Here is an 18,807-nt window from a genome sequence, read left to right on the forward strand (position 1 = left end):
CACATGCACTGCTACACAGGAGAACATTAAAAACCCTGTAATCCACGGCAATCACAGTCAAACTGAAGAATAAAATGCAGTATAAGCATGATAGCACAAAATTTAAGGTCTGGCTAAAAGAAGAAGTCACTTATAAATAGCTTTTAACACATCGTCTCACACAGATATTGCACTTTTCAAAGCACAACTACAAGCACAAAAAAGCAATGTCTCCAGTGTGGCTTTGCCTGAGCCTTTCTGACAAGTTAAATATTTTACAAAAGATATCTGGAAGATACAGAGCTGAGACTGAACTGTTTCCTGCTAGTTCCGCGTCCACTATCTTGCATTAGAATAATTGTGCAGATTCAGGTTCTAATCTCACGACTAAATGTTTCCAGTTCGTTCCTCCTACATTAATATTTTTATAGACATGTTAGCCCCAAGACATTCTAATAGATTAGACTTTATGTTAACTGCTTCTTCATTAGAAGGACTGTACTACAGTATATAGGTGTGATATAGTTCAAATGGGAATGGAATGTCTACTTATAAAAGTTATTTCTTTAAGATGAATTTCATGCTCACATATACAACTAGAAATATGCAGGTTCAGCAGCTGATGTGCTCTGCACTGACTAATGGGGTTACGCTAGCTTTGCAGTTCACAGTTTGTGTTTTACGTGGTATTAATGCAAATGCATTAGAATTTTTTTTTTACAAAAGCAGGAAAAATTTAAAATTTAACAATTTTAAGTTAATTCTTAACTCTTAAGTCAATTTTTCCTCACAACATATTCTTTAATTCCTTTTTTTCTCAGAAAAAATGATCTGGCAGTTACATATAGAACCAAATGACAAAAAAAAACAAAACAAAAAAACTACATAAAATTGGATAGTGCAGATTTCTGTTCTAGTTTTCAAAATGATTTTGTTTTGCACATGCACTGGCATGTGAAATGTACTGGATAATCTTAACTTTAGTTCAAAAATGTATTCAACTGATTTGATATTACACCAACACTGACAAATTACTGAAGAACAGTATAAAGGTATTTTTATTCCTTATACTCCTCTTCAAACCTGGTGCCTACATTATACACCATGCAACTCAACTGTAGACAGTTGAGGGATTCTTGATCTTGTATTAAGATAGGACTCTTATCAAATCTGCTTAGTAACAAATACGCAAAAAAAAAAAAAAAAAAAAAAAAAAAAAACATGCTTCTCGATTAGAGTTTTTGGTTACATAAGGCATGCGCAACAGCACCAAGCCAGCTGACTTTCTGTTGGTTCCTCACACACAGGAATGTGATTTAAAAAAAAACAACTAAAAGCTATAGCTGTTCTTCTGAGTTAATCCAGACCGACTGGATGAAGATGCAGCTCTGAGAAAGACATATTCACAGTCTTTTAGCTTTTCTTTTTCAGTGATTGTGTATGAGAAAAATGCTATTACGGCCAGTGTGCATCACATGATGAACGCAGTAGTCATAATGTTGTTTGATCAATATGACAAAACTGCTTCAGACCTTAATTCTGTTTTCAGGGGCTTAGATTAGATTGCCTTTATGCAACTTTTTATGTTATTAATGTAATTCGTAACACATGTAAACAGCTTTTGACATGTAAAATTGAAGGAGTTCCCTTCACTCACATTAGAAACTAAATCACTAAATCAAGACCTTTTGTTAAAACTGATATTTTGGGAACAGTGGCTTCTAATGCACATTTTCCCACATTAAACTCTGTATTATTAGCATATCCCTCACGAGCCTGCTTCCCCCTAACAAGGGTAGCTCGGAAGAGAAGTAGTGCCCTACCCTGACCACAGTCATGTGCTGTTTGTTCATCCTAATGGCCAGAGCTGCACAAAAACAGTGATAGAGGAAAGATGACCAGCTCATACTGGAATTGAGGGGCCTTGGAAAAAACTCTCAGATATAAGTGTAAGATAGTGTCAATGTATGCTACAACAAGTAAGATAAGTATAAGCATTGGATGTAGATTTTGGGCTGGATTTGGATCAGAAAAGTAAAAAAAAAAATTTTTTTTGAGTGTGATAGCTTAGAGTTGTGCTGTTTGGTATCCATTTATGTGCAACTAACTTTTCCATACAGATATTTGAAGGAAAAAATGGTCATGCTTTTAATTTCATATTAGTCTCTCTAATGAAATTAATTATTACAAAATTATGAGCTCAAATCCTTACTACCACACATTTCGGCAATAAATACTTTTTGCTCTGACATACATAAATAAAGGCTTTCTAGAGATACTGAAATTTAGGTTCTTTGACATAACCTCCTGTGCTCAGTTTCACAGTCAGCACATTCACCTGCATACCCTGCAAGAGGAGAACCTGCTCCTCAGAAGTGTGACTGATTTATGGCTCATTAGTTCTCAGAAAAAACAAGCCATGGAAAGCCTTTACTGTAGTGGGCACTGCTGGAATGCTGCTAAGGCATAAAGATCACATCAAACACACCAAACCAAAAGTCAAACAAAGGTTTGCACAATTTGACATCTGACATCTTTTCTCGATGTAAAATGGCCAACAAATATGTAAAAAAATATTGTATTCTACCTGAACCTAAAGGCTCAGCAGAAATAATGTGACAGTTTATCACCTGCATGACAATTTCAGAACAACTTTAAAAGCAAACTGACTAGAGGTCGACCGATATGGGTTTTCTCTGGCCGATGCCAATGCCGATATTTAGAAATCAGGGTGTGCCCAGGAATAAAAAGTGATTTCATTTCTTAAATGAAACATTTATTGAGGATTGATTTATTGCAGGTTACCTGTCACGATTCTTATTTATGTTTGCTGGCAGACACTGCTATAATTCAAAGGTGCATATGTGCAACAAGTCATTTGCATGTGAAAGTAGAAACGTGCGCAATTCAGACAAAACTTCAGGCTAAAATGTGCACATTAACTTTCCTCATTAAAAGTGTATTTTTTGGTGGGAGCATCGTGCCCGTGTTGCGTGTGTCAGACGCACGTTATCCTGCGTGTTTTAGCAAGAAAATTTGTCTGAATTTCACACGCGTTTCTACTTTCACATTTGTTGCACACATGACGGTCAGCATCAATTCTAATACGCTACAATGCAATTACACGTGTTGGAAACGAATGGTTTTCCCCTGCCATCATTAGCTGAAGCCCTGTGTGTAAAATGTAAACAGAGCACGGCTACAGTGTGTGTGTGGCTCCATCTCTCAACGCTTAGCTGGTCACAGATGTGCCTGCCTATAAATCGGCCTAATGTGCAGCAAAATGGGCTGATGCCGATTAATTAAAATATGCAAAAAAAAAAAATCGGCCAATTAATCGGCTAGGCTGATCGATCGGTCGACCTCTAAAACTGACACAGGATGCTTGGAAGATTCCTGAACAATTTGTCTGTCTTTTCCTTTTCCTCAGGAAGAAATTTGGTTCCATTTACAAAGTTCAATTCACTGAAACCAGAAAATCACTTCTGTCCACAGTCAACCACGTTTTGTAGAGAATAGTAGTGACTAGTCTGTGTCTGTGATGAACCACCCTACAAGGGTAGAAAAAATATGACAATCCAGAAGTGCAAAATTATCATCCTGGAAAAGTGTGGGATGTTAAATGAAAGGTATCACAACTGATCCATCCATGGCACTGATGTCAGACCTGTTTTTCTGCCTCTCATCAAATCCTGAGATACTCTGGTGTGGAGTAGTTGAAGAGCAGGAAGTCCATTCGATACAGACTGAAAAGTTTCTTCTGGTAAAATGGGCTGATGTGTTTAAAGAATCCTGCAGCCATGTTGCCATCAGTCCGAGTGCTCTTACCAGACGTTGGAAATTGAAGTGTCCCCTCCACTCCGGCTAATCTGAGCACAGCCTGAGAATCTGGCTCCAGAGTCTCGTACTTCCCCACTACATCATAGTGGATCAGACAGGGGTGGCAGAGGGAGTGCACCCGCTCCCAGTGCTCATTGAAAGGTTCCTCTCTTTGGGTACGAGGGTCTACGAGATACTGCACAAATTCTCGAAAAGAAACGTCATTCCCTTGCCTCAGTGCTTCAGGCTCTGGGTTGGGCCTGTGCCTGCGGATAATTTTGGTTCCATAGCGCTTGTGGAAAGCGGTGTTGTAGCTACGGGTAAACTTGTTACGGTAAGCTGACACCAGGCGTTCAAAGGGCTCCCGTACGAAGATGAACTTAAGGTAACTGCGAAGCCGGAGGTTGATCTCAGGGACTGAGAACTCGGAAAGTGTGCGGAGGTTACCTGGTACATGTGCCTCATTGGCAGGGATGGCAAGGGGGTCAGTGTAACGGCCGTCACTGGTAAGGACCATAAGGACACGCTTCCAATTGGTGCAGGCTACCTAGAAGTCACAAAAGACAACATATTAAAAAGATTCTAATGGTCTGTTTTGGCAGGACTATTTGTGGTTTAGAACAGTTTTTTGTTTTTTTTTTTTTTTTTTAAATCTAACACTAGCCTCACTAAAACTGTGTTTGTTCTCTGTGGTTACTACATGAATCACATTTTTTTTTTAAATCCTACATTAAACATGCAGTTTGCACTTGATAGCAGTTGCTGTTTGCCATGTACCCGTGGATGTACAGTCAACTATCAGTCGATTACTTTGATAATAAATAAAACTTAAAAATACACTTCATAGGCAAGCTGAAGACAAATAAGGAGCAGATTTCCCTATATTTTCTAAATGAATTTAAGGATGTTTATTTGGGTTGTGACAACCAAACCTTGGGTACATAGCAGTAAATAAGGCTGTGTTTGTCATCCACAATGAGGTGTTTGAGATCGTCAGGGGAAAGCACTCTGCGTTTCCTTGTGTGGCTCAGACACGCCTCCTCCAACACCTCCCTGCGGCCTTGAAGGGACTTCTGAGCTGCCACCAGCTCTGGCTGCTTGTGATGGGAACAGATGAAAAATTACCAAATGTGATAGGAGGAAGAAACAGAAACAGAAAATACATCAGAAGATGGTTGGGACATATATTATTTGCACATCCCTGATTATAGCTGAAAAATGTTGAAAAATAAAGCAGCTCCCACTAATTTGTTAACCCCTATTGCAATAAGAGGGGCTCCTAACTTATGTGAACCCAGTGATTTCCTTATATCAATTCTACAAACTATTTCAAATCAGCCATACATTTACGGTACAAGCTGAGGCTTGCACCAAGATATCTAAACAGTCCTAAAAATGTATTTTCTGAAAATTTAGGGTATAGTACTAACCCTCCTCCTACAGTGTCAGTAAGTGTTACATTTGAAATGCAAATATGTAAAGACCAGATTGAACCTCAATGTAAAATGCAACTGAAGAAAGATGGGATATTCTGCCAAGACGAGAAGACAGATGACACTCCAGTGTCTGCCCACCATATATAAGAATAGTAGATCCTGAAAGAAACTGTAATAGTGTGCACTCACCTCGTCTCCATTGTAAAGGGTCTGCAGCGGACCTCTCCTGCTTTTCCCAGATCTACTGCCAGTCTTCAAACCAGGTTCTGCAGTTAGAGAAAGATTAAACTCCATATTAGACTTGATTAGCTGTGACAAAAACTTCCTCACACACACACTCTTTCAATAGAAATAGTGTGTTTCTGTGTTATCGTTATGAGGTCATGTTCCTGTTCATTTAATGTAATGTAAAATGGAAACCACCTCAGTAAATCTGTTAAAAAACAGACTGGTAAATTTTCCCTAAGGGTGCTTTGTTGAGTTTTTGTGTGAAGGTTTAAATTACACAGTAAAAGAGCTATAGGAAAGGTCAGTCAGAGGCAACTTTCCAGTTCTCTTCTGGTCTGCCTTTTCATGAAGTAATCCATCTTTAGGCAAGGCAAGGCAATTTTATTTATAAAGCACAATTCATATACAGTAATTCAAAGTGCTTTACAGGAATAAAAGACAAGGTAAAAGAACATATGCAAAAATCAAATGAGGAAGCAACAATTAGTAGAAAATGAACTTGAAATAAAATTAAAGGAGAATGTGCAGATAAAATACTTTAGATAAAACACCTTCAGTTGTCATATGCCGCACTAAAAAGAAACGTTTTTAGCTTGGACTTAAACATTGGACAGAGATGAGGCTTGTCTAACATCATCAGGAAGACTATTCCAGATTTTAGCTGCATAAAACTGAAACGTTGCTTCTACATGTTTTTTCCTGACTCTGGGCATGAGCAGGAGGCCTGTCCCTGATGTTCTCATAGTCCGAGATGCTTCATATGGCACCAACATGTCAGAGATGTACTGTGGTGCTGAGCCATGAAGAGACTACACAAGCAGTGCTGATTTAAAGTCTATTCTCTGAGCGACAGGAAGCCAGTGCAGAGATCTGAGAACAGGAGTAATGTGGTTGTACTTCCTGGTTCTAAGTCAGGACCTGAGCAGCAGCGTTCTGAATGTACTGCAGCTGCCTTACAGCTCGTTTTGAGAGCCCCGTGAACAGGCCATTACAGTAATCTAACCTGCTGGAGATAAATGCATGGAGGAGTCTTTCCAAGTCTGGTTTAGACATGATCCCTTTGATTCTGGCAATGTTTTTGAGATGGTAAAATGCTGGCGATGTTATAGATTTAATGTGGCTATTAAAATTCAAGTCTGAGTCCATGATAACCTCTAGAAATCTAACATGATTTTTAGATTTTAGAGAAAGTGACTCAGAGTTTCTCTTTGTTTCTGTGGCCCAAAGACGATTACTTCAGTCTTGTCACTGTTTATTTGGACGAAGATGTTTTGCATCCACACAGTGATCTGTTCAATGCAGTGACACAGTGAATCGCCTGGTCCATATTCACCTGCTGTGAGCGATATGTGATATTTAACAAAAAGAAATCCTCCCTCTTTTCATTTACAGGTACCATAAGTGTAATGTGTAGTTACATAACTTTGGCCTCACTGGAACTTTTCTTCTTTTTCCTCACCTCATCGTCAGGTCTTTTTAATTTGACTGTATAAGAAATTATTTTATCTACAGCAAATTCATTGGAGGACAGAGCACCTACTGCCAATTTCCAACCTATGATAAACATGCATCACTGATGAGCAGGGGGATTGAAAAAATCTTGATTGTGTACAATGAATTTGTGACTATGGACCTGTTGAAAGCTCAGTGTGAAGTTAAAATATCTGGACATAGACCTTCATTTCTCTTCGCCCTTCACTAGCTCTAGCTAACTGCCTTCTTCTTTCACCCCCACTCATCACTCCCATCCCCCATCTCTCCAGACCTGAAGGGAGGGAGTGTTGGGACTAATGTGAATAAAAAAAGTGACTGGCTTGGCACATGTGGCAAAACAGGTTGCTTTAAAAATCTTTACATAAAACTGGAGTGGGAAGGGGGTACGGAGAGATGAGGATGTATATTGTTATGTATTTTGCATGAGGGAAAACTACTTGAATTGATGAGAAAAATCCATACCATCATATGGAAATCATATTAGTTGGCAAGAAAAAGCAAGGTGAAGGGTTATTCTATGTATGTATGGAATCTAGAAGGGGAAGCAGGCTGCTTCTCTCCTACTGTTCCTCTCCCTTCTGAGTCAACATTAACTAAATAAAGTCAAGGTTTCACACTTTGGAATGCAACAGACAAATAAGTCTCTGTCAGTGTATCTAGCTCTAAATCTTGATAGCTTCCTGCAATTGACAAAGCAGAAGATGAGAGAAAAAGACGATCAATCACAGTGCTGGTGAGTCAGCAGATACTGCAGAATATGAAATGTAAGAGGATCTGAGATGATGAGACCAAGACTGTCGTGATACAGCAACTCCCTGTTGATCCGCTCTCCGTAAGCCCACATGAATCATCAAAATCCTCAACTTCCTCAGGGTGAATTTGTGCCACATCATCTGAACACACAGAGAGACATCCTCCTGCTAGCCCTTACTGAAGAACTTTACTGAATACCTATATGGGTACAAGGCACATATGGTTCTATTAAATTTCTAGTACTGTTATGAGCGTGATAACATATACAGCAGTGAATGGGTTTGGTCATCCCATTGTGCACAGAATGTCTAGGTTCCAGGTACTACTAAATCAAATGAATGAAGTGTCTAAGCTCTCAGTCAACAGCACTGTCCCTCACATCTTAAGCAGCTAACCCCTAAGCAAACTTTCAACGCTTCCTCAGGAAGCTGATAAGTAGGTCAAGAGATACTTGCAGTGACTCTACTCATATTGATGGTTTCATTTCAAATAAAAACAATATATGATGGAGAGGAAACACTTAGGTACTTAAATGAACAGTGGAAAATATAGAATGGGAGAGTAAAGCATACACAACTTTTGTCAATAGAAGTCATTACAGGAGCATTTATTTAAATTTCTTAAACCTAAAACCTCTGCCAAGTCATGCAATTTCTTAAAAAAATCTGATTGTTGCATTGCATTAAACTACTCAATCAAATCAAAAACAATCTATTTGTATGTGCCGATAAAATGAAAAGTATAGGTAATGCCTGCTTTACATTGGTAATTTGTGAATACTATTTTAAATTTCAAAAGACTGTGTTCCAGTGCTGATCAATCAGAAGCTGCAAACAACCTATTTAAGTACCAACTCATTCAGTATGTTTAAATGTGGATTCACATCCACAACTGAAGCATGGCCACACAAGACTTTTTATACATTTTTCTAAAGAAAAGGGAAGTCATGACATTTGAACTTTCCGAACACTCTTAGCCTTTGCAGAAGTCCCACTATCCTATGATGTATATCTGGGTTTAGGATGCTTGGCTGAGTTAATCACTTAGAAATCCCCAAATAAGTAAATGCTCACAAGGTAACACAAATGAAGTTGTTTAGCCACGTGAGCAGTGTAAAACATAGCAATGTTGGTCCACACTGAAGTGTCTCAACAGCTATTTAAAAGACTGCTAAGACATGCTGTCCGAGATCCAACTAACTTTTATTCTAATACCACCAAAAGGTCCAAATTACACTTATACTAGTAGAGCAGAACTGGTTTCAAAATAATTCATTTGATTGGTGATCCACAGGACTTTCCCCATCATGCCAAAATGTGACTATGCCCAGTACATAATTTTTTTAAGTCCAAAAGTAATGGCATTCTCAACGTCATTACTTTAACTGTGTTTAGTACTAATAAGCAAATTTTAGCATGCTGAAATTAAGCACAGTTGTGCCTGGACTTGTAATGTGAACAAATGATTATTCTGTCTGTGATACCAATTGTGTGCTATTTGCGTATATGCCTAAAAAACTGATAGAAATGCCCAAGTTTCTCAAGGGGACAGTGGTATCCTTGTGTTTTTCTCTAAGATTTTTTTTAACCACTTAATTTGAAGATTTATTACTGTATAAACTTTTTCTATAAACGGTAGTTAAACTCATTCTACTGTTCCTTAAGTCTAAGTGTCTATATAGTGTACAAAGGTCTCAATGTCTACCTGTACTCAAACATCAGTGTTTTCTCTGTGGTAAAGCACACTTCAAAGTCTGCTCCATTCTGATCATCACAAACCTCATCATTTTCTGTGACAAATGTTTTATCACACAGCAAAAAACCACCACTTCCTCTCAAATCCAGGAAGTAACATGACAGTTAGAAAGAGCAGAAGAGGCCCTAGTCTTACTACACACAGAGGCCCAGCTTGAACCTGACCTGTTATACTGACAGACAAACAAGATTCCATTAAGTCTCTATACTGGTCTGGTTTATTATAAACAAGAAGCACTATGTTGGTACTAATCAGGTGACAGAAAGACTGAAGATAGACAAATGTTTTGACTATGTGTGTGGGCCTAATACATGAAGGCAAATCTCTGCTGGCAAATAAACTTCTCTTTTTTTTTTTTTTTTTTGAAAAAACAAAGCCTCTTCCCCTCTGTGATCATCAGAAAAAGCAGAGTATCCTGTGGCATGAGTAACATAAATATTCAGTTAAAGAGGTAAAATTGCACTTAATTATACTTTCAAGGAAGGACTATCTTTATGAGGATTATGTAATGGAAGTTTCCATGAGTTGAGAAAAAAAAAACTGCAATTTGCTTTGATCAAGGAAAACTGTTTTACAATACAACTGAAAGTGACAGAAATAGAAAATAAGTTGTCACAAATGAAAACAACTGAAAGCAGGGGGAGACAAAAAAATTAATAGGAATAACAAGCAGCAGAGCTCCTGGCTTCTGTACATGGTACATGCTGCAGATAATTTATTCTGCCAACAAGATGATAACCTTGTAAAGAGCCAGCAACTTCCTTTATATATTTCTCTGACCCTCCTTAGGTTTATTTTCACAGTTCTTGAAGATGTGCCAAAAAAAACAACACAAACATCCCTATAAAAGATTTCTGGAGTTAATTATCCCATCAAACAGCTAATTTCACACTCCTAAAAATATGATGTCAAAAGTTCAGACTGGCCCTCAGACATATCTGCAGGTCTGCAGATTAACGAGTTTGGGTTATTACACAATTTTTTTTATTTTTTATACAGAAAGCAAGACAGAGTTAGGATCAAAGACACTAAAGGGGATTAAACGGGCCATAAAACCTAATGCTTGTAGATGACGGCCTTTAAAGTCAGGCCACCAAATTGTGTATCAACATGTTTTATGCTGTTTACCTTCCCTGCAATGTTGTTTGCAGTCCTCTGTTTTTGTTGCATATATAAAGACACACATACAACTTGTTCACTTATTCTAGCCGAAAGTCATGTGTCTCAATTTGGGATCAACAAACAACTTCTAACAAACTCCTTTATTCCTGAAAAGAACGAAGATGTTACAAAATGAATCACTGCTCACCAGCAACAGAAAACTTGACAATCACCAAGGCTACTGAGCAAGATCAGAAGCATGCAAAACGAAGAACAGAAAGCATATCACCTTCAAATATTAAAAAAAAAAAAAAAAAAAAAAAAAAAAAGAGCCTCCAGCTCTTCGCATATAAACTTACTCATGCTTTAGGGTCTCCTCTTTTTCAAAACCACTGTTTGAGAAATGTATGATTCACCGCAGAGTGAAGCAGAACAAACAGCGAGCAGGTGTAGCATGTGGTGTACATCACACTAAGAAGTGCCAGAACTGTCGGGGGCCATAAGGGCATCACAACAATGTTTGTTTCATAATAGCTACATTAGTATTGACGTCAGATGATAAGTGACAATGTGCAGGCATCTGCATAACATAAGTTTTATTGGTCCCACACTGGGGAAATTTAGATCGCCACAGCAGCAATTAAGGCACAAAATAAAAAAATAAGGGCACAATTTAAAGGAAAAAAAAAAAAAAATGAAGCACTGTTCAATTATTGGATTACACTGTGTATGTGTATGACATTGCATGAATAGGTGCTAAATACATGTGTTTCTGTGTAAATACTTGATTACAATTACAATAATTACAGTTTGTACCCGAACAGTAGGTTTAGGTGTTACAAAAGGTGTTCTGTGTGAATAAGTGAGCAAAGATCAATGTGTCTGTTTAAAGTTTGGATGTTTGTCTGAAGCAGTGGAGTGTAGAGCTTTAGTCATATCTGGTAAATCAATCTTCAAAAACCATGTCAATCATCTGCTGCAGTTTTTTAAATTCAGCTTACCTACAACACAGCATTTAAAACCTAAAATGGTAACATGGTCTAATAAAGCAGAACCACTAGTAAAATGTGATATTTAGGTGCCAGTTTGGGGTTTTGATCAGGCTCTTCACTAGTGTCTCATAGCTGGGAAACAGAGATAACAGTTCTCCTGTTCTCTTAGCATGTGTATTCATGTACAGCTGCTTGCAAATTGAAGTTGAAATGTTAGAGATGGTGAATGCACAGCAAACAGTATCATGAACAGAGAAAAATTTTTATGGTCCAGAGCAGAAAGTTTCTGCTGAAGGGCAGCATTTGTCTGTCAAGTTTGAATTCCTTACCATGATGCAAACAAAGCATAAAGCCTGATACATACTCGGAGAGAACCAAGAAATTTGTTCGTTTTCTCGAGGTGGAGAACAAGAACAAAGTTAGTTCTCGCCAGGACATTTTATACTCCACGAGAAACTCAAGTGCAAAACTCCTGGGAAGTCCCTCCCACCACAGCACACGTCACATGCTAAGCTTTGTCGGTATCTGACAGAAGCTACAATACAGCAGATAAAATATCGGCGATAACCATCTTTTACAACATTCACTCTTCCATATACAACTTTCGGGCTACCTCTTTCCACGAATTAGTAGTCATTTGTGTGTCGTTATATGCCTTACAAGGTGCGTTATAAATATTTTCATACTTCCTCACCGCCTCTGCCAGCCAACTCAAAACTATCCATTGCTATGACAACGCCAGCGAAAAAAGGGGGAATGACATTTCCACAATGACGCCCAGTTCAAATTGATGATTGAACAATCACACAATAGTTGTCGAACACCACATGAGAAAAAAAAAAAGTTCTGCCCAAATGATGTGTCGAGAACAAGCTGCGAGAACTCCCTAACCAGGGCTGTGAGAAAAGGTTGACATCATTCTTTCAAATTTCTCTGTTCTCACGGAGTATGTATAGGCCTTAACACAACACCATTTGGCATCATAATGTCTTATTTCCACATTTAAATATATTTAATGCAAGGGATGATCAACTCAAATTTAGTTTTAGTGTTTTGGGTGATAATAGAAAACAATTTCCTGTCAAGAAACAGGACTGAAGAGTTTTAAAACTTGCATGATTAGCCCTGGTTTGGATTTAAAGTTAACTAAATATTGATAAATTCCTCTTTGAGAAGTGCACACACTGTGCACCACCTGTCCACAGTAGTAACATGCACTTACAGCCAAACAACACACACAATGACTGACAGTACTGCTGAATCAGCACAACCACATCAAAGAGTCTAGAGAGGAAAAAGAAAGTGGGTGTTTTGTTATTCAAATTATTTTGCCTAATGACTGACTGGAAATAGTACAAACCAGGGAAAATTCTTCAGTATGTCAAAAATATTTTCACACTGCTGTGTAGGAGAGATTTTGAGGGATTCAAACAACTTTAAATGTACCAAGTTTGAATACAATGTTTGGGGGAAAAGCCCTAGTTATGAGACAATGATCGAGAATATTTGGTCCAACACAGAAAGCTCTCAAATGTTTATAGATCGAGTCTAATATGGTTGCTGGCACAGTTGGTTTATGAAGTAGTTTCAATCCACAGCAGTAATCTGAGACTTGATCTTCATGTCAAATATTAATAAACGATTTTGTCAGCTTAGGAAAGAAGTCTCTTTGCAATCTATGCGTCTCAACACAGCAGACCACATTTCTTCTTAATAAATTACATACAGTAACATATGGTGTTAGTTGGCCAGTTGTTCTGGCACCCACTACTTAAATTTAGACAGACTAACCATACAGTATAAACTGCATTGGTGAGCAGTAAATCATTTAAATCATTATGTAATTCATTAAGTTCACTGATACCATAAACCTAAGTACACCTGCACGATATGAGGAAAAGCTGTGATGTGCGATCACAATGTTCAATATTGCAATCATGATATGACGATAAATATTTAAGTACGTACTTTACTATACACTTCCTATGTCTGTGTTCTTTAATAGGTGCAGTTGCTGTTCGGAATAATAATATGGTATTACCGGACTATAGCTGCTGAGATCAATAAATGACTAACCACTCTTACTCTGGTAATCAGGACTCTTAAGTTAAACATGTTGGCCTGTAAGTCTACACAATAACTCAACAGTACAACTAAAGCTCAAAATAAAGTCAAATATCTCAAGTTCACAAACACAAATTCACATTAAACAGTTAACAGAGCATTAAATCTGAAAACTAATGAGTTTATATAGGTCTACTGGATGGGACTTGCATTTCTTCCCTGATTGCCAAACCTGGGGTGTTGGCATAGGAAGTCAGACAATAGAAGCATTCACTGTGCTTCCTATCCGGTATTTAACAGTGGGCTGAATTGGGAAATGTGGCTCAGTAAGCCAAGTGGGCTAGAAACATGAGTGTATATTAAAATAAGATCTACAGGGACTGTCCTCCGCTTACAAGTACAGGACATCTTTTGGTTTGTATAGCATCCATCTGTCTGTGCTATAGTAGCAAGTATAATTCTCCTCCTGGAGAGAGCATGGCTTAATTTTGTAACAAACAAAATAATAAAAAAAAAATAAGATAATAATAATGAGCAAAAAAAGCAGATGACAGTCAAGAGGAACATTGAGAAGTTAGTCTTGCTATCATACATGACCATAAAGCATCACAAGATGGTTAACTTTAAAATTCTAGAAGAAGGTTTATTTGCAGTCTTCGCAAAAACATATACTGCAAATACAGTAAAATCTACAACACATGGTTCACAAGCAGTAAACAAGACACAAAAATTCAAGACAGATGATGTAGCAAATTTTCCATTTTAAGGAGCACAAGTTCTGTAAGCATGACAGTAGTCAGAATTTTGCTGAGCACCTTCTTCTGGGTGACATCAGCAGCATTACTTTGCCAGCACAGGATATAAAATGTCATGGCACTCTCAATAAAAGCCAAAACAGAGCCACTGCTGACCCCCCCCCCCAAAAAAGAAAGTCTGCATGACAGTTACACTTCAATTTGCATTCATAAGGCATTTGTATTCCCCAAGCACCTTAATGTCTGACTATCAACAGTGCTGGCGAAATCATTTTATTTCAGTATTTCTTTTGATTTGTTGAGGAAATGTCTAAAACACCTCCAGTACATGATCATGTCCTATCAGTTAAAAATTAAACTAAAACTGCATCATTAGCATACTATATCTACAACCTGCCTGGATACTGGTTGGAACAACTATTTTATAACATAAACAAAGACAGAACTGTAATTCATAACACAAGGGCTGTTACTGCAGTTTTACAGTAAAAACACCAACCACAGTTTAGCTCATGATTATCAACACTGTTCATTTATTCTACCTAATCTCATGAAGTGCCCGCCTCTCCATCAACAAACAGACAATATTACTTAAAAAAAAAAAAAAAAAAAAACATTCTCTAGCTTTATTGTAGTTTATATTTTCTCCAAAACAAGAAAAAAAAATCACTTGCACCAATTTTTAATAACAGCTGTGAAGTTCCTCTAGTCACTGGTAAATACATATATCAAGTAATGGCATCAGACCTCTTTCAAAAGTAACTGATTATAATGAAATTCTTATTGCAACATTGTTCAATTCTAGCTAAAGTTCTCTGTTAGGGAGTGAACAACCCAACACTTGGTAAATTATAATTGTGGAGTCACAATTATAAGAAAGGCAAACACTGAAAGATAAAAACAGCATCACTGTAAATGCGTATCTTTAGACTGTAACTTTATATAGGAGTTTCGGGCACAAACATATCTGGATAGTGTAACAATGCAAAAGATTTTTTTTAACTTAAACACTACTGGTTGGTTCCTTCTATGTATAATATTCTTCACAATTCACTGTGCTTCAGTCAGATTAAAGCAAGAGAAGTGACAAATTAAAGGGAATAGAAAAGACCAGGATAATAGAGAACAAAACATAAAACCTGGTGTTTTCAAACCCAGACTACATACACAGCTAAGAAAGCTTTCTGTTTTGATGACATCCAGTGAGTTAGTCGCTTCTAATGTGGATTCAACACGTTTTTCATGTGGCTTGCATGGCTACTGGTGGAGCTTAAAAGACGACCAGCTTGTGCAGGTCAGGCAGAACAGGCTATCAATATAAGTATATGTATGTTGAGTTGGTAGGAGAATGATTTGCTGCAGCACCACAAAAGACCCTGAATATACCAGGACAAGCAGTAGATATGGGTTGGATGGTGGAAGACAGTGAGTTCCAAAGTGTGTTTTAGGGTTGGCAAAATGTGGTTTGCTTTTCCTGAAACAGACAGCTTTGAATATATTCAATGTGTGGTGGCTGCAATCATAGACCTCTACCTGTCTTTATTCCTCTTTCTCTTTTTTTTTTTTGACTGAGCTCTCACTTCTCTCCCTGGAAGTGTGTAGTTCCCCATCTTTCAAAATACAGAAAGGGCTCAGCCCAAAAAACAAAAGGAGAGGATTGGAGAGGTAAGAAGAAGAGAGGAGGGTTAGAGCAAAGGAATGCAGGGGGTCTCTAGTAGGGGGTAAGCTTTCAAAACATTCCAGTACTCACAGGGAGCTTATTCATACTTCATTTCATTACGTCTGTGCACAATACCCTCCATTTCACACATGCACATTAATGCACATGCACATAAACAGGTGTGCCAGTGGAACTGGTATTAAAATTACTGTATAGCAAAGATGCATAATGCTTCCGAGAACACAGACTTCAATTTAAAACTATAAACATTATGTAACGCAAGTCCACCACACTGTATTATACACCACTTATTACTTCTATAATGTATACTAGGCATGGTTAGTCATACAACTGAATATCCCCATAGCAAATTTTCCTGATAATCATAAATCACTTTCATATCAGTTACCATCATTCATTAGAGAGATGCCTGTGCTAAAATGCAGCATGCATGATAGCATGTGTTTACAAGTGTTCTTGAAAAAGTTGAAAATCAGGTTGTGTGTACAGAGATGCACAATGTACATGCCTGTACATGCCAGTGTCACACTTTCACTACAGTATATGTCAAAATCTGCATTGCTAGTTTGTTTAAATATAAAGGCTCTATTTAAATGACAGACGACAGTGCGGTTCTTCTTCTAAAAAGGTAACGTATGCGTGTGGGTCTTACCTGGCTTGTTGATGCTCTGAAAGTACAGCACGAGAACGAAGAGCGAGCCGAGGCACGTCGCCAAGAACAGGCGTCCTCCACGGGGCATCCTCATCATAAAACCCGGCTCTGGTGGAGGAGCCCCCGACCCCTCGTTCCTACCTCGACACGGTTCATACGAGACAACGACAGATAGGATGCGAAATTCTTCTAAGAACTAGACGTCTATTTGACAACCGTGGGAAACGGAAAAAAAACTATACATCCGAAAATACCATTAGCCGGACTGTCGGACGCCTCCGTAATTAGCCGCTAATTCTGAGATGAAAGGGAAATCCACAACCGCCCGCTCTAGTTTTTGCCGGGATTTTAAGATAATTTCAGCGAAATAATGACAAATTAAGAAGAGACGCCTCAGGTAAAGCGGTTATTAATATTACACTGACATGACAAGTGGCAAATCAAAATGAAAAGTTATGAACGGTTTTGTTTCGCCTCAGCTCTACTTATTCCTGGTTCACACCGACCGTGTCTCCACTTTATCGAAGCTAAAACTTTCCGCCAAACATGGAGGGGGCACCGTGCCATGACGTCACTCCCACGCTCTCTCACGCGCTCTCCCCTTTAATAGGCTGCGTTCAGGTACTGTCCGACACATTGACTCAAGTGGGACAGTCCGATCTGACAAGTGCTAAATATTCAGCCGTCAGGTGATACTTATATACGTATTTTGAAGATCATGACATGATAATCACAAGTCACCATGCGCCAATACTTACTGCATATTTCCATTTGCCAGTATATAGAACTGAATTGGTGGGGTTTACAAGGAGGACTTTAAGGCAGCATTACAGTCGTTCACAGAGATTTCTACATAGACTCAGGTACAGCATGTCCTGCCTCAAGCAACAACTGACAGCTCAATGAAGCCGGCACTAACATGTTTTATAATAAATGAAAAAAAAAAAAAAAAAAAAAAAAAAGATCTACAGAACCTCTAGTTTACCAAAGACCAAAGAGGGGAAGGAAAAACACAATATAAACACAGTATTCATACCAACATAAGTAGCTTGCTTGATGTCAAATACCTACAGTCCATGGTTTGATTTCTGTCAGACTTCAAATTGCTAAATGCAAAATTAAAGGCTGCAGGGGAAAGCAGTGTCTATGTGCCACTATATGCATAGTCCTGCAAACTTAGGACTATGCAAACTTCTATGCATAGTCTTGCAGCCAACTTGAAATTGACTGCAGGACTGACTCAGTTTTCTTATTCCTTTGAGCAATATAAGATAATAGGCCCCTTCACAACAATCCACTGATTTCACTTTGCTTGGCTGTGGGTAAAGATTTTTAATTCTAACAAATAACAGTACAGAAACAGTGCTTGGCCCATAAGTCTACACACAGTCTACAAACTACTAAACGTTTAGTTTATATGCATGACACCAACTGTATTTGGCTTATTGTATTTACTTCTCAAACTTCATGTAGACCTGTTCAGATTCTACTCTGGTAGACTTTCTAGAAATCTAATGTAGAGTCCTGTGAAGTAAAGTTGAGTTAAGGTTAAAATGAAACAGATAATATTGCATATGGAAGGAAAATAAGGCAATCGGACTAAGATGCAAACAGTAATTACTGTAATTATAACTGAAGACTTATTTTTATCAAAAACTTCCCTATACAACAAATTTATTTTCACTGGTGACTAAGATGTACTATAGCACTATAATGCCAGTACAAACTGTTTATATCTGAAGCAGAATTTAACCTGATCAAAGCCTAAAGACGTGGCAGAAGCTAAGCCACTGAGTAAATGCCAGGTCAGTGTGTGAGTAACGTAACCATTCATGCTCCCATACCTAAGAATGCTGTAATTATCCACATGCCCATCATTAGACCTACAATATCCAGTGCATCCTGGTTTTCTTGGAGATCTCAGACATGTGAGAGCCTTGGTTAGGGATGATTTGGCAAATTATATAGCTGCTTGGGCCAACCTTAGCTTCTACCACACAACTCTCACCAACAGATGGTTTTCTGGCCACCCACAGGTCTCAGTCTACTCTCTACTTGTGACTGAGGAGTTTCTCATCGCTGGATGAAGTGCAATATC

The 18,807-nt window shown here is 38.2% G+C and overlaps 1 protein-coding gene across 3 annotated transcripts; it reads right to left on the reverse strand.

Moving 5' to 3' along the window:
- Positions 1–1,212: 1,212 nt before the first annotated feature.
- On the reverse strand, positions 1,213–17,293 carry LOC113146182 (carbohydrate sulfotransferase 11-like). Of its 3 annotated transcripts, XM_026333505.2 has the most exons (5): positions 16,710–17,293; positions 5,424–5,500; positions 4,731–4,895; positions 3,647–4,345; positions 1,213–3,530 (listed from the first exon to the last, which is right to left on the reverse strand). In XM_026333505.2, exons 1-4 carry the CDS (start codon positions 16,804–16,806, stop codon positions 3,665–3,667), a joined length of 1,020 nt encoding a protein of 339 aa, XP_026189290.1. In that variant the 5' UTR covers positions 16,807–17,293; the 3' UTR covers positions 1,213–3,530; positions 3,647–3,664. The 3 variants fall into 3 exon arrangements, with proteins under 3 accessions (XP_026189290.1, XP_026189291.1, XP_026189289.1); XM_026333506.2 differs by having other exon boundaries at positions 1,213–4,345; positions 4,731–4,892; XM_026333504.2 differs by having other exon boundaries at positions 1,213–4,345.
- Positions 17,294–18,807: the final 1,514 nt, after the last annotated feature.

The sequence above is a fragment of the Mastacembelus armatus genome, chromosome 7, assembly GCF_900324485.2.
Source record: "Mastacembelus armatus chromosome 7, fMasArm1.2, whole genome shotgun sequence".
NCBI classification, from domain to species: Eukaryota; Metazoa; Chordata; class Actinopteri; order Synbranchiformes; family Mastacembelidae; genus Mastacembelus; species Mastacembelus armatus.